General features: G+C 34.6%; 1 protein-coding gene across 1 annotated transcript in view; it reads left to right on the forward strand.

Annotated features, from left to right (window-relative positions):
• Positions 1 to 23,330, forward strand: part of LOC124357631 (rap1 GTPase-GDP dissociation stimulator 1) — a 46,226-nt gene extending 22,896 nt beyond the window's left edge. The window contains exons 10-14 of the mRNA XM_046809595.1: positions 5,335 to 5,455; positions 11,911 to 12,053; positions 12,163 to 12,295; positions 20,912 to 21,174; positions 22,111 to 23,330. Of these exons, the coding sequence (XP_046665551.1) occupies positions 5,335 to 5,455; positions 11,911 to 12,053; positions 12,163 to 12,295; positions 20,912 to 21,174; positions 22,111 to 22,241 (791 nt within the window). The 3' untranslated portion in view covers positions 22,242 to 23,330. The remainder of the gene's footprint in view (positions 1 to 5,334; positions 5,456 to 11,910; positions 12,054 to 12,162; positions 12,296 to 20,911; positions 21,175 to 22,110) is intronic.
• The last annotated feature ends 2,135 nt before the right edge of the window (positions 23,331 to 25,465 follow it).

Genomic DNA, 25,465 nt, shown 5'->3' on the forward strand with positions numbered 1-25,465 from the left:
TCATAAAAAGCAATCTCAATAGTCTAGGGCAAACTACTCTGGAAGCGTCCCTGGTTTAATAAAGAGTATCAGGGCGCTCCGCAGCACCCCGGCCCGAAAGACTGCACAGGTCCCTCTGTGGTGTCCCCCTCCCACACAGGCGCAGCTGGGAACGAAGAGCAGGTAACCCCAATAATCTGGGGAAATAAAAATCCTGCTCACGGCTAAGGGACAAGGACACTCAAGAAAGGACAAGAAATTCATGATCCATGACATAGTGAATGACCAAACACTAAGAACTGTCAGACTTAATCTAATTCTTATATTTGACTGACTTATCAGACCTCAAGATTGACCGACAACCAGCCAAAATCTTAAAAAAACTGATATCTTGGCTAGCTTTTTTTCACCGTAACAATCGGACCTCTTGACCAACTTAAATCATGTCTAAATACCCATGCGGTGTGTGTGGCATAGGGTGTAAGGTATAAGGGAATACTTTGCACTGGAGACTGTAAATATTGGTACCACTCAAAATGCCTAAACTGGACTGACAAATATCATAAATATTTGACAGAAGAACACACATTAAAAGGTGGAAATGCAGTAACTGTGCACTTGATGATACTTCATCAAACGTGAAAGACATACAAACAAAAATACAGAACTTGTCCTTGGAAGAAAACTTCAACCACGAAACATCTTTAACATTAGCTGCTGAAATTGGGAACCGCCCTTCTGTCTGAAAACAACACACTTAAACAAAAAATACAAGACATACAATCAAGTAAATCACACTGCATGAACTAGAACTAGAAGATACCCTGGAGAACACAAAAAAGCATTATTAAAGACCAGCTTGAAGGAAAACAATCAGCTAAAAAGTGAAATTACATTCATGACCAAAAAGCTCGAAAAATGAGAAGAAAATAAGAGATGATTTCATTCGACAAGCCGAAGATGAGAGAAACAAACTTCACAGACCAGCTAAACAATCTTATATTTACTCAACACACAACTGAGAGACAGATTTGATCAAATTGATGCTACTCTGAAAAAGAAGGGTTACGAAAATGAATCACTCAAAAACGAAAATGAAAAGCTCGTTATCTCTAATGCTGAACTGAAAAATGAACTAGAAAGAGTAAATGAAGTGGCTAATAAAGCTAAGTGGGAGAACGAAAAAACCTTAGTAAAACTAAAAGAACAAGAAATTGCTGCTAAAGCATTTTTAAAAGTGTTCATAACCAATACATCTCAATCCCCCTCAAATGCGCAACAAGCAGGAAAACCCACGCCAAATAACCATTTTGAGGAAAAAAGTGAAAACATCAACTGGGATATACATAATGGGCAACCCCGTTCTCAAGAACTACCTCGATCAAGTAACTCACCACCACCAAAAATAAGGCAATATAAGAGAACCATCCCCAGTTCTATACCACAGATAGTGAAAAGTAAAAAATCTCCACCACTAAATGCTAAAATAAAGGAGAGGGGATGAAAGTTATGATGACTTCTTTCTAAAACAATATCAACTTTTATAGATAGAACACATGAAGCAACATTATAACTTCAGGGAGAACAGAGAGCTTTTACCAGCCAATGAATCCACCTCAGAGCCATCAAATCAACTACAGCAAACTAATTTTTTAGACAGCGCCAAGACAAGACGATCAAAACCAAAATGAAAACGAAGGAAACGTTGAAACTCATCAGAAACCCATTAAATAGAATGCCTTTAACCATCTTTCACCAAAACGCAGACACCATAGCCAACAAAATTGATAGACTCAATGCTTCTTCTTGATACCTTAAAACCCAACCTAGTAATTATCACAGAGCATGGACAAAAAGAAGAAAACCCTTGCCAACACTAGACTCATTGGATATAGTCTAAAACAGCATACTGCCGAAAGTCACATCGCAAAGGTGGAGTGGCCATTTACGCTCATGATTCAATGGATGGGAAGATAGAAACAATTGACAGTGAGGATGTTAGTATCGAAATGACATGTGAGCTAGCGACAGTAAAAGTTAAAACCGGTAAAACATCTCTATTTGTTATGAGAGTCTACAGAACAGATGGCAACCTTGAAGAAGGACTGGAAGCAATCTATGATTCACTAGACAACATATGTGCAGAAAAACATCCTACAATTCTCGTGGGTGATATCAACATTGATTGTCTTGACAAGGGGAATGACTACTATAGACTACGAGATACATTAAATTGCCACAGCATGTATAGAGTAGACCTGCCACCAACTCGAATAACACCAACATCAATGTCATCAATTGACAGCGTGTGTACAAACATGGAAGAAGAAGAGATCAAAGTGGAAATTAATAGATGCAGGAATATCTGACCATACAGGACAGATGTGCAGAATCCAAAGAGACACAGGACCCACTACTCTTCAGTATAACCTCTAAAAGAAGAAACATGAATGACAGAAACCTACATAAACTAAAAGACCTACTCAAGCAGGAAAACTGGGAAGAAGTTTACAACACTGAAAATGCTAATGAAGCCTATATCAAGTTCAACAATACCTTACAGCGAGCACTCAACCACACTGTTGCCCTCACATTACTTCTACAACGAAGAAAGAAAAAGAACTACACAGTCTTATGCAACCCTGTAGTAACTCAAATAAAACAAGAGTTTCTTAAAGCCCAAAATACCTACCAAACAACCGGTCAAGAAGAGCACAAAATAAGGGCACTATCTTTGAAAAAAGATTACGACCTGCAGCTCCGGCAATTAAGAAAACAAGCTAATGTAAATAAAATCCAAGAAAGCAAACAATAAATCCAAAGCAATCTGGAACGTTATCAACGATGAGAGGAAGAAGAAAGAAGAAACCATTCAATTAAATAAACTCATAATTCAAGACCAGGAGCTTTATAAACCCTAAAGAAATATCAGACTACTTGAATGAATTCTTTACCTCCATTGCAGAAAAAAACAATAAGGGAAATAGGAACTTTAAACCCTACGCCAGCACTGCCTGAATCCAACAGAAACTGTCCAAATTTGGTTCTAACACCGACATCCAGGCAAGAAATGACCAAAACCATCAGGTCAATACAAACAAAAACCTCAAAAGGATATGATGACATCTCATCCAAAATTAATAAAGCTGTGTGAAGATGAAATAAGAGACCATTGATTGACATTACAAACAAATCACTTAGTTCAGGAATATTCCCTGCAGCATTGAAGATAGCAAAGGTTTATCCAAAATTTAAACAGGGCCTAACAACTGATGCAGCAAACTACCGACCCATTTCACTAATTCCAACTATATCCAAAATAATTGAAAAACTAGTACTTGCCCGACTTCTCGAACACCTTTCCTCTAACCATCTGCTAACACCACATCAGCATGGCTTTATAGCAGGAAGGTCCACAACAAACCGCCCTTATAAGCCTCGCTGAGTTTTTGTTGGACCAACGAGAGAGCGGAAGCAACGCAGCAGCCATCTTTCTTGATTACAGCAAGGCGTTTGATTGTCTGGATCACAAGCACCTTCTGAACAAACTAACAAGCCTTGGAATACGAGGAACTGCAAAAGGCATGGTTCACCAGCTACCTGACTGGAAGGAGTCAAATAGTAGAAATCAATCACACAGGACATGGAAGAATCAACACGGTGAATTCTGATCCAAAATCAATCACGCGAGGAGTGGCCTCAAGGATCAGTGCTGGGGACCTGTTCTTTTTATATTATTTACAAATTGACTTCCCCGAGTTCATGCAAGGTTACAGTAAAACTCTTTCTGTATGCCGACGACAACTGTCCTTCTTTTGGGTGGGCAAAAACCAGAACAACTAGAAGTGGATAGTTTTGTAGCACTAAATATGGCAATACAATACTGCCACAAACATGAACTTGTTGTTAATGAAAATAAAACAAAACATCTGATATTGGAAGACATGGCAAAAGCATTGAAACACTTCCGGGCCTAGACGAAACCTCATCCGCAAAGTATCTTGGAATTACTTTTGACAACAAACTCTCTTGGACATCACACATCGACCACTTTATGCAGTAAAACTTAGCACCGGACTGTTCGTGATACGACGGATGAAAAGTATAAGTGACTTGACAACCTCAAAAACAGCATATTACGCCATTTTTGAGTCTCACTTAAAATATGGGATTGCAGTTTGGGGCGGCACAGCTGCAGGCAACTTGCAGCGTGTTCTTGTATTACAAAAAAGAGCCATTAGACTCCTAAAAAACCTACAGCCCAGAGAATCTTGCAGGGCAAGCCTTTAAAGACCTCCGGATCCTGACAGTGATAGATTTATATGTTCTGGAAGTAGTACTCTACACTCATATCAGGGCAATAGAAACAGTAAAGACCGAGCACAAACTCACTACTACAATACCAGATTTTCACACGACTACCATCTTCCTGCTCACAGACTTTCCTCCACTGAAAAGAAACCAAGCTATATCGGTGCCAAGATATGGAATATACTCCCGGACGAACTCAAGAGAACTGAACATTCACAATTTGGACGACAACTCAAGAACTGGCTGCAGGACCGACCATTCTACTCCTTGACTGAATTTTTTAATTGGAAAAATGATAACTAACACTATTCTAATGTTAATGACTCTGTTACTAATCTTGAAGATTATGTTAATAAAGATATTTTTGACTTTGACTTTGACTTATTATAAAACAGCAAAAGTTTGCTGTGTAGTGTAATACGTGAGAAGTCAATTTTATAACTTTTTTACACATTTAGTTAAATTTGCTTATTATGGTTGTTTTCAGAATTAAATTCTCTACAATCTGTATAAGGAAAAACAATTTGTTTATTGGTCATTTAACAATATTATTGGACATCAAACATTTAAGACCGTATTTTTTTATTAGATTTTTGGCAAATTTCTTACTTTTTCTCAAAACCTGTTCACACTACAACCTCTAGAGTGGTTTTATTTGATTTTTCAGGTGATTTTCCTTTTAAATCCACCTTATTTGAGTTAAAAAGTAAGAACAAAACTTTTCAGAATCACTTAATTTCACCAGGTGAACTGAAAACAAAGCAAAATCTTTCGCCAGCCATTACTCACTAATGGAGCGTTTCCGGACCTACCTTTATATAAAATTTTGTTCTTATTTTTAGCTCTGAAATCATGTCTTAAAATATTTTACCATATTTCTGACTCACCCTGTATACCTTAAACATGAAAATTTTCAATTTTAATTCTAAAATTACAGTCCCTCAATAAATTTACCTTTTGTTCTAGATGAGCTCTCTTTTTAGGGATATGTTTGCTTCAAATTACTTAATTTATAATTGATAGTGACATGAAGTTTGTTTCTAGATAAACATTGTTTACAAATGGTGGAGCGAGGAGTGAGCAAAAAGCTCCTATCACTGCTGGCTAAAAACAACACCTGTGCAGCTGATATCCGGTTGCAACACGCTCTGCTGAGTGCTCTCAGGTAAATGCATTATATTAACCCTTTGAGTGTCAGAGATCTCGCTATGAGACGATGTAAACACACGTTTGAGTACCGAGAGTCTCGCTCCGAGACGAGACGTTCCTACGTGAAGAGTGCCGGAGTCTCGGTACGAGACGATTTCTATTTCATTTGTAGTACCTCCGTGTACACAATGTGTAGAATACTGTGCACAGTGTGGCTCAAGTACCTTTTGGACACGAGGGTAAGAACAGTTTGTCACCTTTTTTATTTTTCAACCAGTGTAATTATGCCAATGAGTCGATCCCCTATTGCATCGCCTGCAGTGACCCGCTCAAGGTCAACGGATAAGGAACCAACTGATAAGGAGCTCAAGCGTACCTAATCTGATACCAGTATTGGCAATGAGATCTCGCCCCAGGTTACTGCGGCAATAGAGCTGGCAGTAAACAAAGCCATCTCATCCCAGCGACTTGTGGCTGACATCTCGGCTAGAGTCTCCGAGATCGTCATCGCAAACCTGACAACTGCGCTGACCGCAGCTAACAATCGCATCAACCAACTGATGTCCGAGGTGAGCAGATTGAAGATTGAAGCGCAACAGAGACAGCGAGCATTAGATGATCTTGCTCAGTACAGCGACGTAACAGCCTCCGGCTTTTTGGTGTACCTGAGTCTCCGGGGGAAGATACGGACGCTTTGGCTCTGGATGTCTTCAGTGAGAAGCTGGGTGTCAAAATTGAACTTCAGAACATTTGCCGTTCCCACAGGGTTGGCCGTGTACAACAGTTAGGCGCCAAAGGAGAAAAGAAACCGCATCCCATCTTAGTAAGATTCACCAGCTACAGACAGCGGAGGGAGGTGTACTCGAACAAGAAAAAACTCAAAGGAATAAGAATAACAATACGGGAGGACCTCACTGCTGCCAGGATGGAGACGCTCAAGAGAGCCACTGAAAAATTTGGGCCTAGGAGTGTCTGGACTGTTGATGGCAGGGTTTTCTGGGTTGACAGGGATGGACAAAAGAGAGTTGCCACGTCTGTAGATGACATTCCTTCCGCTTAGAAGCTCCATACAAAAAACTCACATATATTTTATATTTGATTTAAATTTTATTGTTTAATTTATTTTTTTAAGATTGATAAGTTTCAATTATATACTATCTTGTTTTGGATGTATAAATGATTATTTACTAACGTATAAACTTGATTTGCTATTTAAATGAGTGGATTCAAATTTTTAACAATACGTTTATAATTTAATGTAATATTTTTGTCAGTGTAATGTGGTGTTAATGTAATATCGTTATAAATTCATATTTATCTTAATCTTATTTTTTATTTTTTTTATTATTTAACAAGTTATAGCTAGTACTAATTTTACTGTTTATTTATACTTAATTATATATCTAAATATATTTTTACTACTTACTTATATTGCATTGATTTAAATTGCAATTACTTACTGGCCTAATTGATCTAATTTACATAATATTCTGGACCCCTGAAATTTTCAGAGGTGGGAAAAATAAAAAGACAAAACTATTTAAACTGAGCCCCGGCTCAGAATATGAAAAATTTACTTTCAAACCTGTAATACAATCAGACGTTTTGAAAGCCATTCGCCGTATTGGCAGTAATGCTGACGGCTTAAAAATTCAATTAACCCTTTGAACCCCAGGCGACGAAATATCGTCGCCGAGAAGATATGCGAAGATCCCCCGCGGCGACGATGTATCGTCGCCAATGAAGTTGCGAGAATCCCCGGGCGACGTAATATCGTCGCCATGGTATATGCGTTTAATACATATTTATTTGAAATCGTAAAATACTAATTTTATGAGTTTTAATACATATTTATATGTATTTTATTAAAATACAAAATCGTAAGTACCAACAATTTTGACTATTTATTTATTTAGGTAATATCAGTGATTTTTGTGTTGTACGCCTAGAGGTTTTTTACAAGTCGCATACTTTTATATAAAAATTCAAAAAAAGTTTATTTTTAGAGATATCAATATAATTTTTTTTGTACATACACAAAACTAAATTTAGAAAAATAAAATGTGGGTGCCCATGGTAAAAATATTTCTTATTTTTTAATTAAAAAATCTTAAAATCAATTTTTTTGCCTAAAAATCTATATACATATATTTTAAAATTATTTTAATGCTGTTAAACATTTTTTTATACTTCAGACTAATCTTTTTCTGTGTATACAATTTCATTCTGGACATTTTGGTGTGTAATACAAGACAATAGCATAAAAAATAGCAAAAGTATTAATTTTTTACAAACAGTATGCAAAACAGCTGTTTCTGCTCCGGGGATTCTCGGTAGTTCTTAGGTCAAATGATTTTGGTACGTTTTTTCCACCATCAATATTTTGGTCTGGGGTTCAAAGGGTTAATAAAAAACATTCTTTTTGCAACCCTCCCAATAATCACATACATTTTCAACATGTTACAGACAGGGTATTTTCTCTTCACTTTGGAAGTCTGCTATTGTCCACCCATTGAACAAGACCTCAGTTCCAACATCTTGCCAAGACTTCAGACCAATTAGTGTTCTGCCTGCTCTATTCAAAGGCCTTTAAAAAATTGTGCACTGCCAGATTACTGATTATTTAACACAAAATAACATTCTAAATCATTTACAATCCGGATTTTGAACAGGACATAGTACTGAAACTGCTTTAGTGAAAGTCACTGACGATATACGATTCACAATGGACCAAAAACTAAGCACAATACTGACACTCTTTGATTTCTCAAAGGCTTTTGATTGTGTAAACTACAGACTACTATTGGCTAAATTGAGAATAATTGGTTTTTCAGAAAATGTCCTGTAATGGCTGAGGTCTTATCTGTCTGGCAGAAGGCAGTGTGTACGGGTAGGTGACGTAACATCCGACTGGCTGAGTGTTGAGTGTGGTGTTGCTCAGGGTTCCATACTTGGTCCTCTCTTGTTTGTGTTGTACGTTAATGACTTGAGCACAGTACTGGTACACTGCAAGTCCCACATGTATGCTGATGACCTCCAGATATATCTCCATGTTAACATACACCAAATCGATAATGGCATTACCATGATCAACTCTGACATAAAAAATGTACTGGACTGGACTAGTAAACATGGACTTAAGCTAAACCAATTGTGATATCTCATTACCGCTCTTGATCTTTTATTGATTTTATATCTATACGTAACGTTACTGTGAATGGAACTGTACTACCTTATTACGATAAAGTTGGGAACTTAGGGCTGACAATAAACTGTACTCTTAGCTGGACTGATGCAGTGACAGAGACCTGTAAGAAAGTTTTTGCCTCAATGCATTCACTGAAAAAACTGCAGAGGTTTTTGCCACTTCACATAAAACTGTTGTTGGTTAAAGTACTCATACTGCCTCATTTTTCTTACTGTAACAGTGTGATGAACGACATGACTGTGGCTTTGGGTGAAAAACTCCAGAGAACCCAAAATTATTGTATGAAATATGCATGTGATCTCAGAAGAGATGAGCATATAAAACCCTATTATATTAATTCAAAGATTTTGAAGTTGAATGACCTCAGATCAATAAAAATCTTAATATTGGTCTATTCAATTTTAAATTCTGGCTTTCCAAATTATTTCTTAAACGATTTCCAATTTGTCTTTCAAAGTGGTGTGGATAGAACTCGCTCTGGTTCGTCTGTGCTCCGCATGCCATTGCACAGAACTGCTGTATATGACAAGTCTTTTGTAGTAACGGCATGTCGTCTGTGGAATTCCCTTCCTCGTAGTATAAAATCTTTGGAGAGTCGTCCTCGGTCATGGTGTCGCTGAGGGAGCACTATCTGGGGCGGATGGTTGGGGCGGGGTCGGCATAGGTCTCTTCGCTGCGGTTGCACCAGCATGAGTAGAGAGTGTAAGGATAGTGTATTCCTTATATTCATTATATACAAGTACCTGTTATTATTTTGCGTGTGAGTATGTGATTATAAATATGTTTATATACCTTTTTATCGTTATACATTTTTTATTTTATATTCTTAAATAAAGTTGTACTTTTTGTTAATATTGAAAATGTTTACAATAAAATATTTAGTTTTATTATTATTTAAAAATAAAAATATTTTGTTATAGTTTGTAGTTTGTATATGAGGTTAAATGTAAGAAAGGGCCATGAGGCCATAATTTCACCTCAAATAAAGAAATATTTCATTTCATTACCTCTATAGCTTATCCCATACTGGCTGATATCATACCAAAGGCCAATACATGAACTAAACTAACCTTTTCAACTTTTTAATGCTGTTAGGTGACGTAAACGACTAACTAAAATACAACACTTTCTTAGTTGGATCGCGATCGCTGAGTCGTGACAAGTAGCTGAGCAGTTTTGAGGTTATATAATTGTGCGTTTTTATTAATTTAAAATGTTTCTATTAGATATTAAAATTAATAAAAAAAGTGATGACAGTCACTTCCGTGCCCATGAAGACAGTGTTGTAGAGTATGTTTGAAAATTGCCTGAATAAGGTTATGTTTAAGTTTTGAGTTGCGTTTTAGTAATTATTGTTATATTACACACATGATTTTGCATTGTTTTAAAATGGCTTCTATTGTTAAAATATTAAAGTTTAAAAAGAATTTAAAAAAGCTTTTTATGTTGAAAAATAAACTTTAATTGAATATTTTCCAAAACCCTGTGCTTTTTAGCAAAACAAACCAAATACATTTACCTTTAAAAAGAAGTAAAAAGAGCTTTTTATGATCAGAAATAAATTTTATACAAATCTTTTCTAAAACCTTGTGTTTTCGTTTTAAAAACCTCTGGCACTTCTCGCATAGTCACACAAAAAAATAACTCGGCACTTTTCAACATGGATTTGATTTTATCTCTTAACACTAAAAGGGTTAATATTTTACTGAAATATTTTATCACTGCTGGCTAAAAACAGTACAACAATATTTTATTTATTTATTAACATATCCCATTGCAACAATCCTTGTTCAGAGCAGTGATTGGTATATATTTATGCATTATATTGGTATTTTACTGAGAGATCAAACAAATTTGAAGTGTAACAAAAAAGGAAACTTTATGTTTCCTCAGTTAGGTATTCAAGTACTATCTTTCTTAAACAACAAACAAATTTTTATTACATATTATAATAAAGTATGTGTTCTTTAAAGTTTAAGTGGTACTATTATAATAACCATGACGTGTTATTTTACATAATATAATAAGCATGAACTTGTTTTTATAATGCAATGATGCAACATGCAAAACAGGTGTGAGTTTTTCACTTAAGTTTGCATTACAAACAGATCAAAAGATAATAGTATACAAGAGGTCATTTTTAATTAAGGACTGTTTTGTAATGCATCAAGGGAAACTTTATGTATGAACTGAAACTGTATTACAAACTAAATTATGATCATTTATTAACTTCTCTACATAGACATCATAAGAAATTTTAACATTTTTCAAGTTGTGGCACCAGCTTTTGGATCCCATCATCAAAGAACTCTGCCTCCTGAGTGTTAAACTAGTCTTTTTTGTTCTCTTATTTATCTAGTCCTAAAATAACCTTTGTGTTGCATCTGGAGTGACAGGATATTCTGGATGGATAAGGTTGGGGAGTGGAGGCCATCTCCTGTCGAGATATATGAGGAAGAATATAGGGCATTAATCTCATTCATGTCCCCTTGGAAAAATGGGAAGTCAGCTCTGAACCAGACTCCCCAGTCAAAGCAGATAGGGGTTCTAGGCTAGCAAAACCTTTAACTCTTAGGGAACCCCACCAACTTCAACAGTCATCTCTCGCAGTAGTCTATTCCTATCAAACTACCCTTGCACCCCAGAATCTCGACATTTGCAGTTAGTGATGTGCTGCTCCTGTTTGGCCAGATTTGAGTGACACAATGGTTTTTTGCTGTCCAGTGTGGGTTCAACTGCAAGTCAATAGTAAAGCGCTTGTTTTGACAAATTTCCTCATCGACTTCTTTTGTCAAGTCTTCATTCATGACAGTAGGCCGTCTAGGTCCTTCTTCATCATCAACATTTGTCCTTTCTTCATAAAAAAGCCTACACCATTTTCACACTTTTCCATTGTTTATTACACCCTCACCATAAACTTCAACAAGCTGCTGGAGAATTTCAGCAGGACATTTTTGCATTTAAAAACTGTATTAATTACTGAGCGCACTTCACAATCGGCGAGATTAATGTGATTGATATGGTGACAAACAAAGCAGTATAATCACACAACCAACCCTTAGTGGTTAGGACTGGTAGTGGGGGACTGGCCAAGAGTGGCTGACCTTCAACGGGCATAACATGACAGGATGCACGGGCACAATGCATAATCAGTTCTTACTATAAAAATGACCTACGCGTAACATTATTGTTTATTGAGTATCAAACCTTATATATGATGAATGATATCCAAAATCCTAACATCCTGCTGATATATATTTCAGGAACCTGGTGATTCCCACACAAAACAAGGGAATCATGTTGGCTGAGGGTCTGCTGGACGCAGTGTTGCCAATGGTGTCAGTCCCAACCTTTCCTGTAGTCTTCAAGTTGCTAGGTACTATCAGGATGGTTATTGATGGTCAAGGTAGGTAATGATTTTGAAAAAAAAAACTTTACGACTCTCATGTGATACAAATTGTACTTCAACTGATTGTGGTTAAGTAAATAATAAATGATGTACTTGTGTGTAACAGAGAGTGCAGCTGTGAGTGTGGGGCGTAATGCTGACCTTATCTCCCGACTTGTGGAGTGGTGTACTACTGAGGACCATCCTGGAGTACAGGGAGAAGCTAACAGGCTGTTGGCTTGGCTAATCAAAAACAGCAGGTACCACTTCTAAATATTGTAAACTCCAATTTTGAGATTTTTTTTGTTTACTAACTCCTGGTTTTGTTTAGGATATAGTACTTAACACATTGCAGATTGAGCTTTTTATTTTATTCCCAGCGCACACAAAATAGTTTTTGTCATAGTGTGGCGGATGAATTGTAATGGTGCAATAGTACATGATGAAAGTCAAAGTTAAAGTATCTTTATTACATGATCATTAAGAACAGTAATTTGTCAGATTATAATACAAAGTTATTATAATACAATTGTAATATAATAGTTGGGAATTAAAAGTTGGTGTTTAAATGTTGATGGTCATGTAGTTCTTGGATTTGCAGATTCCAGAAACTCTTCTATAGTGTAGACAGGATTCTTAAGCAGAAATTCTCTAAGCGAGTTCTTCAGTCTATCACCTGTCAGGTTTCGGAGGAAGTCTGGAAGGATGTTTTTAAAATTTTCGGCCTATGTATGATGGTTTTTTTTCAAAGAGGGCTGTTCTGTGTTGCGGAATGGTAAGCCTTGAGGCATGGCGTGTGGGGTAATTGTGAACGTCCATGTGAGTCTGCAGGTGTAATTTGTTGACTTGTAAGATCGCTTCATAGATGTAGAGTGCAGGTACTGTAAGTATGCCTAGGGTCTGATCATGTACAAATTAGGAAAATATCAAATTTATAACACTAATGCTTATGAATTTATCTGCTTAGGTATTATCAGATAATATTATAAACTAAACAATGCCTGTTTGACTCTAATATACCATGATATGTGGTCGAGATATATAAAAGTTTCAGAATATAAAATTAACCCTTTCCGAGCCAATGACGTTACTAGACGTCATGCCTAAACTAGCGCTAAAAGCCAACGACGTCCACTGACGCAAAATCAAATTTAAAAAAAAATATTATTTAAAAGCATTTCTGGGTAACAAACTTAGTAAAAACTGTTAAACAAGGGACAACCGTTCAGGTCTATTTTGAAGGTCACGGCTCTTGTTCGATCGACAAAATAGCGGGCGGCCGGATGTTCATAGTCTCCCGCAGAGCCAACGACGTCTACTGACGCGCGCTCAGTCTGCTTGTAGCCTCCGTGAGGTTAGATGTTTATTCGCCCTTCCATTTTCGATCTGCGTGTTTATCTTTTCAATTTTGATGTTAATCAATATTTTTAATCAATGTACAGTGTAGTTTATGTATTATTAACGTGATGTAGGGCTTTATTGTCAAGTTTTTTTTTAGTTTCATTGCTTTTATTTAATTTGTATATATATATACATTTTTACTATATTCTTTATATTTTCTCTAAATAAAAATTATTACATGTGCTTGTTTTTTTTTGTAAAATATTACAATAATTGTGTTCAACTATTATTAATTTTATATATGAACACATAGAATGTCAAAATTAGATTTTTTCAGTGAAATTATGATTTTACCATTTTTTGGCTGTAAATTAACAATAAAGAGTGAAAAAAATATATTTTGTCGTTTTTCTACCTCTTATGTTATAAGAATTATAAAAAAAAATTGGTTTTGGTATGTGGGAATTTTTTTTATTTTTAACCCTTACCGCGCGATGCACTCAAACGCTGAGTGAGGTTCACATGTTACTGAAATGCTGTGAACTCAGATGCTGAGTGCATTCAGTTTATATGGCTACAAATGACGTGTTGTTTACAACAAACGTGCTAGAACGAAGGGGAAGGTTGATTTATGGCCTGGGCAACCCAACACGTGGACACGGACCGTTCCTTGTCGACAGACAAAATATTATTTATTGTTTTTGTGTCTGGAGCTTCACGGCGACACTCCAGGCAGCGCGGTTGACTCAGGGTCTGCGTGCGTTTACTGCCAGCCCGTCAGTCACTTGTATCTCGCTTTCAACTACGGATCGTTGCTTACTCGTTTTCTATTTTTATTCAGTTTACAATATTATTTTAGTGTACAAAGACATTTTTATAGTAGTGTTTATTTGTAGTGTGATGTAGTTTATGTGTTATAATAATGGTTCAATCAATAAATACTTTATTCAAGTAAAAATGCCACACTGTACATTGAATAGGGTCAAAATAACATTTAATTAGTTTAACATAATTTATGCTTAGTAATTAACAGTTTACAATTAATTGTTCAAAGTATTATAGACTACTACTATTTTACCAATAAAGTTTATCTATCCAAACATATATATATATATATATATATATATATATATATATATATATATATATATAAACATACATACATATACACACACACATACACACACACACACACACACACACACACACACACACACATGTATAACACACACAAAAAAAAAAACCATTATTAAAATATAAATCAATTTATCCTGAAAAGAACTCATCAAGTGAATATAAAGGAAGTTTTAACAAATGTTCTTTTAATTTCCTTTTGAATTTGCCAAGATCTGGTTCTAATCTCAGATCCCTTGGCAAAAATTAAATAAAAATTTTGTTCCCATGAATGTAGTTTTCTTTTCAAAAAAGTTTAATGTATGTTTTTTCTACTCTTCTGTTTAATCTTGTGTTATATTTATGTTCATTGTTATTGTCTGTTGATTTGTCGTATTGTCTAACATAAAGAACGGTTTGGAAAATATATAAGCTATAAACTGTCAGAATTCCAAGCTCTTCAAAGTATTTTTTAACTGTTTTCTGTATTTTTCAAATGTAATATAATTCTAAGTGCCTTTTTTTTGTTGAACTAAAATTCTGTCTAAATTTTTTTTGTCGTTGCTCCATAAATATTTAATCCATAAGCCCAAATGTGAATGTATTAATGAGAAATAGATTGTTTTTAGAAAGTCAATGCTACAAACCTTAGCCATTTGACGCAATGCGTAAAGTCCAGATGACATTTTTTTAAGTATCTTATCAATATGTTGGTCCCAACTAAGATTATTATCTATTAGTAATCCAAGAAAATTTGTGCTATTCACTTGAAGCAGTTTCTTCATTATAAACAGTGATATGAGGGTTTAACTTTGATCTCGCCTGTTTTGTGGAAAAACGAAATAAAAATTAGACTTTCCTGAATTTAAAAGTAAATTTTTACTTGCTAAAAATTTGTTGTATCCTTGAAAGACCAACGAATGAGGATATTTCAATACTTTCCTTTGATTTGCCTGAGACAGTGATGCTGACGTCGTCAGCATACATACAGACAGAGCCACCCCCAGGCACCAATCCAGGCAACCCCCTGACATAACAAAGAAAGAGGAGAGGACCCAGAATCGATCCCTGGGGTACTCCATATTTGCATTGTTTTGCAATTTTGAGCGATATGTTTTAATATATTTGTATTTGCATAAAGGATCATCAGCTACATGTTGTATTTTCAACACATTGTTGCCTGTTTTTAAGATACGAATCACAAACCAATTAAATTCTTTATTTTTTATTTTTAATTTGCTAAGACATTTTAATAGTGGTGTCATGTGAAACGCTAATCGAAAGCTCTTGTTAGATCTAAAAATATGCCAATTACTTTATCATGCTTATCCACTGACTCAATTATATTTTCAATAAAATTTATACTTGCTGTTATTGTTGATCTACCAACCCTAAAAACCATATTGTTGTTCATCCAATAATTGATTCCTTTCTAAATAATTTAACAGCTGAATAAAAACTACTTTTTCGTAAATTTTTGAAAATACAGGGAGCAATGATACCGGCCTATATTGATGCAGGATCACATAGATTTCCTTTTTTAAAAATTGGGAATTACCTTAGCGATTTTTTAGCTTTTGAGGAAATATACCAGAAATCAATGAGGAGTTAATAAGGTGAGTGAGTGGTTTTGAGATTAAATAAAAGGCCTTTTTTATTATTGTTATTGGGAAAACCTCGTCAATTCCTGCAGATGACTTGTTTTCAATGGCCATTACAATTTTTTTTCCAATTTAAGCTCATCAATTGGTTCAAATCTAAAAGTTAAAACCATTAGGAATATTAGGAATGGTTTCACTGTTTACCCTATTTGTGTGATTAAAATGTATGTTTGGTACTATAAGCCTGTCTACTGCATTGACGAAAAAATCATTTAAGCAGTTGCTTACTGCAATAGGGTTGGTTATTTTTTTACCACTGTCTTCAATGTTTATATTCTTAACAGACTTATTTTTGGTTATTTATTTCAGATCTAACAATATTCCAAATTGCTTTCGATTTATTTCCCGAACTTGTTATTTTTTCTTGAAAGTAGTTTTTTTTTTTAACATTATTTATTTCAACTCTAAGACTTTTTTTTAAAACTTCTAATTGTTACGTTCAACTCTTTATCTTTAAACATTCTAAAATCTTTTTCTAATTCTAATATTTTTTGTTTTTTTATTTTAATGTCATCTGAAATCCACTGATTAAAATCAAACATTCTATCGGTTTACCATAATTTTAGGAAAGCAAATTTCAAAAAATGTGTGAAAAAATATTACAAAACATGTTATATTTTCTTTCCACAGTAGCTTGGTACACTTGAGACCAACTTTCACTACCTAAATATCTCAAAAACAATTCTATATTTTTTTTGTGTATATTTTCTAGAGAACTTTCTGTATACATTTTTTTGTAACTTATTTAATCCCAAAACTTCCAACATTTGAGCATCATGATCGGAGATCTGGGTTATATAATTCCACATATTTTCAAGGGTTTACTATTTATATTAGTAACAAAGTTATCTATTGCAGTTTCTGATTCTGTAGTGATTCTAGTCGGGAAGTTTACTTTGTAATCCAAATTATAAAGATTTTAAAATATTTACAAATGTAAAATATGTTTTGTCCATGGTTTAAAACGTTAATATTAAAGTCACCAGTTATAATAATATTTTTGAATTTGTCATGTAATATTGTACATAAGATGTCAAATTTTTCTAAAAAAGATTCTACAAAACATTGTTTAGGAGACCTGTACACACATACCAGAATAAAGGAAAACTTGTCAACAGTTATTTCTGACAGGCAACATTCAAATTCTTTTTCATTTAGTAAATTCTGAACCGCAGGAATTAAGATTGTTTTTACTTTTAATATCCTTTCTCACCATGATGACAACCCCTCCACCAATTGAATTAGATCTTGAAAAAGAAGGAGCATTTTTTTATAATTTGGAATGTTCAATACCATGATTTCTTTCCTCAGACATTTTGTGTTCTGACAATGCTAGTATATCAGGATGTACTTCCTCCAGATTTATTTTCAAGATATCCAAAACGTGATGGCAGATGCTGTACATTCTGGTGCAAAATAGACAATCCATCTGATTTATTTTGAATGTTACCTGTTTTACGTTCATATAACATTTCTTTTAAATGCTTATCCTCATGTATACCCTTACAATTATATAAACTATCATCATTTACTAGAATATCTTCAGCATAAAGAAAAGTATTGTTTAAAGTCAACGAACTATTTACTTCTACATTTTTTTTATTTAACATTTTCGTGACTTTTAGAAGTACTGTTTAAAGTATGGATTTTATAATCACTATCAGCTAGGTTACACTCCTGGACACAGGAGGATGGCAGTTTTTTTCAGCTGTTACAACCAAGGAGCCACCCACTATTGAGGCAGGTACTGCCTGACTATGACTAATTAATAATTCACCAAAACCACTATTACTCTGCTTTAGAGCCTCAGAAAATGTGAGGTCTCCCGAACCACAAACACATCACCAGTCCGATTTTGCGGTCTCAGCTGCTCCCCGTACAGTGTCACGAAGCTTGCTGGGGCCCCTCTCCACTGCCGATTGTTCTGTATCTAGATTGATGTTAGACCTTTTATCTCTCATTGCTTCTTGGCTGGACATCACCTCTGGACCAGTTGTGTAGTGAAGTCCAGGCTGCATAGTCCAGGTGGTTGAATTGAGGCGATTTAGGTTGCTCACAGAGTTGAGTTTGGGCCGGATTAGGAGATCTGTCCTCGTTCACTGATGGCAAGTTGTTTGAGCAATTTTGTTTGTGTTGTCCAATTAATGTTATTCTGTCATTTGTTATTGGTATTTTGGGGGATTTAGATGTTTGCATAGTTTTCCTTGTTTATCAATTTGGCGCATTTTGTGTATAAATTCTTCAAAATTTAGTCCAGGTTTATTTAGTATCAGTTAGTTTTTTATTAGTATTAGTGTTTCTTTTGTGAAAATATGGCGAATCCAGACGATCCGGAGTTTGATAGTTTTGTTGAGGGGATAATGGACACATCCTTTTTCGAGTGCTTTTTATCCAAATGAACCAGAAGATTTCGATATGGACGATGTGATTTTGCACAATATAGCTAACAGTGACACAGACAGTGAAAGTGGTGTTCCAAATGAAGGATTACCAAGTACTAGTGGCGGTAATCAAAATAATGACGGATTACCAGGTATGTCAACTTTCATGAGGAACTATAGGCCTATTCCCACAAATGATAATGAATGGATAGATGTAACCAATTTCGATCAAGGACCTTCTACTACTATTCCCGATTTATAGTGTAAATACTGGGCCTAACTTGCCCACCAGCTTTGATCATAAGACAAAACCAATGGACTATTTTGCTTTATTTTTTAATGATGACTTGTTAAAATACATTTGTGATGAGAACTAACTATTTTGCTAATACAAAAAAAAACACGTTTGTTGTCACCAAATTCTCGCCTACAAAAATGGACAGACATATCTGAAGTAGATTTGAAAGCTTTCTTAGGAGTTATCATCAACATGGGCCTTTTAACTATGTCTAATATAAATAATTATTTCTCTACTAAGTGGGTTAAGCGGATGCCATTTTTTCAGCGATGTGTTTTCTAAGGACGAGTTTCTCATATATATTTGGAACATCCATTTTAACCACAACGAAACGCAACTACCAAGAGATAAAGGGTTTCTTGTGAGACCTATTATTGATCATATAAAGAAAATGTGTCAATTGTTTTTATAATCCAACTAATTCCGTAGCTATTGATGAAAGCACAGTTTCCTTCAAGGGAAATATTAGTTTCAAGGTTTATAACCCTCAGAAACCTGTAAAAATTTGGAATGAAACTTTTTGTTGTCTCAGACTGTGATAACGGTTTATGTTTATAATTTCATTCCATATTTTGGAAAAGAAACCTTGATTTCTGGTTCAAAATCTATTGAAAACCACTCAAATTGTGAAAGTTCTCAGTGATTCTGTAATCTATAAAGATGTAACTAATCCCAAACGCGGTCTTCATGTATATACCGACCGCTACTATACAAGTCCGGATTAGCCGCAGAGCTATTGAAAACTCATTGCCATCTCACGGGCACTGTAATGACGCATAGGGTTGGAATGCCACGTGGACTCAAAGAAAAATATAAAAAAATGAAAAAAGGTGATTTATTTTCGTACCGAAAAGGAGACACCTTAGTTGTGAGTTGGAGGGACAAGAGAGTTGTCACCATGCTCAGCACTAAGAGCAAAGGGAGCAAACACGAAATGACAATTGTTCCAAGTAAATGGCCCAATCAACCTCCAATACCAAAACCTAATGTCGTCCTAGAATTATACAAAGCACATGGGTGCTGTTGATAGAAGTGACCACTTCATATCCAATTACCAATTTACGCGCAAAACAAAGAAGTGGTATAGGAAAATATTTTTCTGGCTACTAGAAGTAGCAATTGTAAACTCTTATTGTTGTATAAGAGTATACAAAACTACACACGGGCCGAAGACCAATGTCACATGAGGAATTCAGGGAGAGCCTTTGTTGAAGATCTTGTGGCAGAGAAGGCAAGTCTCCGGAGAGAGAAGAGACGACGGCGCGCGCCAGCTGGGCCCCTTCACGAGCGGCTAAGTGGGCGGCATTTCCCATCAAAGGCAGAAAAAAGGAGAAGGTGTGTTGTTTTTATGCAGAACGGACATAGACGGCGTGACACACCATATTTCTGCAAAACATGCACATCAACCCCAGCACTTCATGTAGAAGGACTGTTTTGAAGCATATCATACAAAAGAAAATTTTAGGTAAAATTTTTGATTTTTTTTATTTACAAATATGTATATAATTTTTTGTTTTATTTTAACATTACAGAAACCTAAAACCAAACATAACTTTTCAAATTTAAAATTTGTATTTTTTACATAAGTTTCAGCTTTTTGGGTGTACATTTAGCATTTGAGTGCATAGCGCGGTAAGGGTTAAGGTATATGGCTCTTAGGAGTAGATTTGGTTATTTATTTGTGGCTCGCTAAGGGTTAAATGTAAATCATAATTTATTAAGTTGCCTAATAAATACAATAATACAATCTAATATTTATTATTAAAACTATAACATTTATTATTAGAACTATAACAAGGCAGAATTAAAAATATTTCACTATTATTAGCTGACCTCATCACCACATGACTTGAGATTTAATGTTATTTGCAATGGGTTACCAAATCATTAATTAAAATTTTGATGCAAGGCTTGTTACTTCATCATTAATTTTGATATTCTTCGTTTGTGATTCATTATTGCTCTTGTACCCTCAAGTTTCCTTCTTAGTATTTCTATCTTTCCTTCTCATGTTTTATAAGGATTGTACAGCCATCGCAGGCTCAGCTACATCGTAGTCTTTGACTCTGATACTGTTTGCAGGGATAGAGAGGTGATGGGAGTGATGGTGCAGTGTAAGGCGGTGCCGCGGCTGGTCGCTATGGTGACAGCCGAACATGCAGTGATGCAGACAGAGGCATTGCTGGCACTGTCTCTGCTGACGGCCATGCGTATGTCAGATGCTGAGCCAGCCTTGGTCGCTGCTGACGTCGGCAGTCAGATTGTCACTCTCGTATCATCCAACACTGTTGAACGTGAAGTCTTCCAAAATGTTCTGGCTCTGGTCGGAACCATGTCAACTTCAGGTATGATGCGTTGTTTAGCAATAACACAGCGAAATATTATAGTCCGTTGCAGTTCTTACAGATTTCAATGTAAAATCAATATTATATTAATTATTAGATTTCTGCTAACATTAACATTGTTATGAATGTCAGTCTGCATCCAGTAATGATAACAGACATTAAAACTAGATGGCTGTTTTTCCAATTGCAGTATCCATGCGACTAGGGATAACAGCCAAAGCCAGACGGATCTCAATTATGTCAGACAGGATGTGTGCTAGACAAAAAAATGTAAGGTGCATTGTCTGGTGGGCATACATGTGTATGCTAACATGTGTTCTAGCATAAGGTGCTTTGTACAGTGATGCCCCACTGTAATAGACGCTCAATGTACATAGCTGACAGATGTTTCTGGTGTGTTCAATAACAATCCTGCTCAAAATTATAGCACAAACCTTGATTTTCAAGTTTTGATATTAAAACACTGTTAAATCAAATCTTATACTTTTATTATGGGTGAAACATGAAAATAGGTTAGGAAAAGAGTATGTAGAAAAAATAAATTTTATTTTACACTCGAAGAACAAAAGATGGGAAATTTAAATTAAAGTACCAATTTTCACAATATTCAAAACATTAAAACGCACCTCACTATATTGATAATTGAATGGCTGCTCTCTCAGTATTTGGTATTGCCTGCTCTAACATTTATAAATTAAACAGGCTTGGATACTTTTTCCCATTCCTTCGACGAGGTGTTGGTTATATTAAAACCAATAAAATATTGGTTCTACTCATTGTTGATGCAGTCTATCCAGCTTTGCTGGTCAGAGATGAAGAAGAAGAAGGTACTCACAGGACCGGATATGATAGTTAATACAATGTTTTGTTTTTTTCTGTTACACTATTATAATTATAGATTTCTGGGAGCTTAAAGTTTGTTTGTGATGATTGAAGGTGAGATGAGGTCACACCTGCATGACACAGGTGTGGCCAAGGCACTGACAGCAGTAGTCATCAGCAACGACAGCTATGCAGACGTGCGGGACCAGGTAGCTCGACTCTCTTCTATGATTGACTCTGGCTGAGGGCTGTCACTGCTTTCTCCATCGCCAGTTGTTGTTATAGTCACATTTCTGCTTGGACCCTTGAAGTCAGGAATTGATATGTTAGCTCCTTAAAAGCCATTTTCATCATGTCTGTAGGTTTATCCTATTTAAGAATTTTGAAATACGTGTTACTCTGTTATTTCCTTCTGGTTTATATAGCAGATAATTATAAAACCTGCGTACAAAGAGAAATCAAAATAATCGTGCAATAAGTGTTTCTATTTTCGATTTCAAAGTACAGACTTTTATGTTATGAGTGTTTAATTAGATAATAGTATGTGCTTCACATATGGAATACTTACAGGGGAGCAATCAACAATAACATTGAATACTGATTTTGTATGAAACAAAAGCAAAGAAAAGATTAGGTTCGTTGAATTATATATTTTTTATAATATGGAAATCGTTTTTACTATAGCAAAAGTTTGGATGTGTCTAAACATTTCAAATTTAAAAAAAAAGGAAATAGTTAAGACAACAACTAAGCCAGTTGTTTAATACAGATTTTTAAACTGGAAAGAGAGTTTGCCAGATTAAATATAAATGGAGTACGCACAATTCTGTCAACTACTGCTACTTGTTAAAAAGAAAAAGGTTTTATATATAGTTAAATGGTTTGGCACAAAAAGATTTGCCATTTGATACTTTAGAATTATTATTAAGGATTTGAAATTTCTTCTTGTTCCCTTAAGTGCGGTAAGTGTGTGTCTGTGGCTGAGAAGTGGATAAGTGCTGACGACTTATACATAATCCTTGTTTTCTGCTAAAACCGAAGATTGTATTACCCACGCCCCTACCATAACCTCCCCTCCTACACTTATCCCCCCACGAAAAAAAACTTGAAAATATAGTATTTTATAACTTTAGGACAATTTTATAATTATATAATGCCTCTTTATATGTTAAAAAAATTGTATGACTTTTGCGAGGACATATGCAACCAAATAATCCAGCCAGGGCAGAGCACACATATGAAATAAGCTAGCACTTAAAAGGATTAAGTTATGTTTACAATTTTGATTTTTTAACATACAAGTTTCCTTTAAATTATACTCTAATTTATGTGTATTTATTATTGTATACTTTGATTTTAAAATAAAAAAGTCTTTATTTGTATTTACAAATATATATATATATATATATATATATATATATATATATATATATATATTTGTATATATATTAAAACAAATATTTTTGTGCCCTACTTAAAATTGCAAACTAGTAACAACTGAGTGTTACATTGTGGAATGTAGCTTAAATGTGTGTAAAAGTTTTAAATGTGACGAAGACAAATCATTAGTCTAAATATGGCATCTCATATGTCAAAATCTTCAAAGTTTTCAAAAATAAGTAAAAGGATATTTTACTGTAACAGTTAATTTATGTCTCAAAACACTATTATTACTTTTAATATTTTCCTTTACCTACAGGTTTTTACTGCTTTGGTTTCTTTTACATGCAAGGTCTCACAATTACATGCAACTAAGAACACTGCCCTCAGAACTTAGACTTATAATGTTAAAAAGGGTAGTATGAAAAAAAAACTATAATTAATTAACTATTAAATTTCTTCATTTAGAAGGTCATAAGGTAATACACTAATTGTCTTAGCAGGTGACTGTCTAAGTGTTGTCATTTTCTGTGCAAATTTTGATATGCGTACCTTAATATGACCAAAAGTTGACTTCCTAAGTACCACTTTTAGGCTGATGAAATGTTAATTGATTAATGATGTAAAGGAGGGAGAAACACCGCATGATTACGAAGCAGACAAGTAACAGAAAGTTAATGTTACAAAAATAGAACTACATTTCGAGGATTGGAATATATCCTCTTCTTCAGGTGTCTAAAAATCACAAGAGGTATGATCAAATGAAAGTTCTATCTAACATACATGTAAGTGATATAGTATTAAAAGTTAAATTTTTTATATAAACGTTAATTAAATTATTAACAGAGGCATAAGTTTAGTGCTTTTAATCTTGTAAACTCAAAATGTATGGTTGTTGTTAAAGATATTGTACAGAGTTATTGATGGTTACTCCTTAGAGTTTTGTAAATGGAGTATTAAAATTTTAGTGTTGATGGATGGCAAATCAAACAGAAATGTGCCTATAGATAGTCCTTGCAGTATCCAACATATAGCTTACATTTCCACTAATCTCTCTTCCACCGTTGGGTCATATTCTCAAGACTAATATACATGTTTGAATCCTGCAAGTGACCCAAGGTTTCTAGTCAATATACTTACGGACTTGTAATTTTAGTCGTTAGTTGTTTGAATTGTATATTTATATATTTTTAATTAAAATATATAGTTTTACAGCTTTCAACAGCCTTTGCTGGAGGTTATTGTTGAAAAGAGTAGAGGAGCTGGTATAGTAGGTAGGTAGTCTGAAGTAGCCTGCGATTGTAAGGAGTGGTACATTATGGGAAGGCAGTTAAAATTTTACAAATCTGACTCAGTTTGACATTTAACATAACTGTTTATTAGATTACGTTTCTTTTATTGGACAGACCTTTTAGATTAAAAAATCTCATGTTGTAACATTACATAATTACTGTACACGTACAGTAAAATGTTTGTCTTTTAATGTCAGGTGTCTGAAAAAACTCTCCTTGCTGAAAACTCACCAGTTTAAAATTCCATTTACCTGGAAATCTAATGTAAATGCGACATTGTTCAAATTAAAAATAAAACTTCTTCATTGTCACATTTCAGTCTTACATGTATAGCAGAGATACAAAACTGGTATTGTTAAATTATCTTTATCTAAATCTTAAAAACTAAATGCAGTTTTCTAAAATTTTTATAAAAAGGAGTCAAATTGGTGTGCTTCTTTATTTTAAATGTTTAACATCGTAGTTGATATCAGTTACAACCAGGAATTTTATTTGGAAATTGATGGTTTTTAGCTTTGATATATGGTTTGGTTTTATTTCATTCGCCAACTGGATCTTATACAACTCTAGCCTTTTATTTACAACATAATAAAAATCATCTTATTAACTACAGTTATTGGCTATGTTGTGCTATAACTTTTAGAGCTGCAACTACAAACTGTCACTTCCATTAAATCTTGTTACTCAACCATTAGCCATCTTAGGATTAGGTATATCATCACTAACTAAACCCACATCTGTATTTTCAATCCACAACAGTAGTAGGACAAGTGTCGACAATCCAAATAACACTTTCA

The sequence above is a fragment of the Homalodisca vitripennis genome, chromosome 3, assembly GCF_021130785.1.
Source record: "Homalodisca vitripennis isolate AUS2020 chromosome 3, UT_GWSS_2.1, whole genome shotgun sequence".
NCBI lineage: Eukaryota > Metazoa > Arthropoda > Insecta > Hemiptera > Cicadellidae > Homalodisca > Homalodisca vitripennis.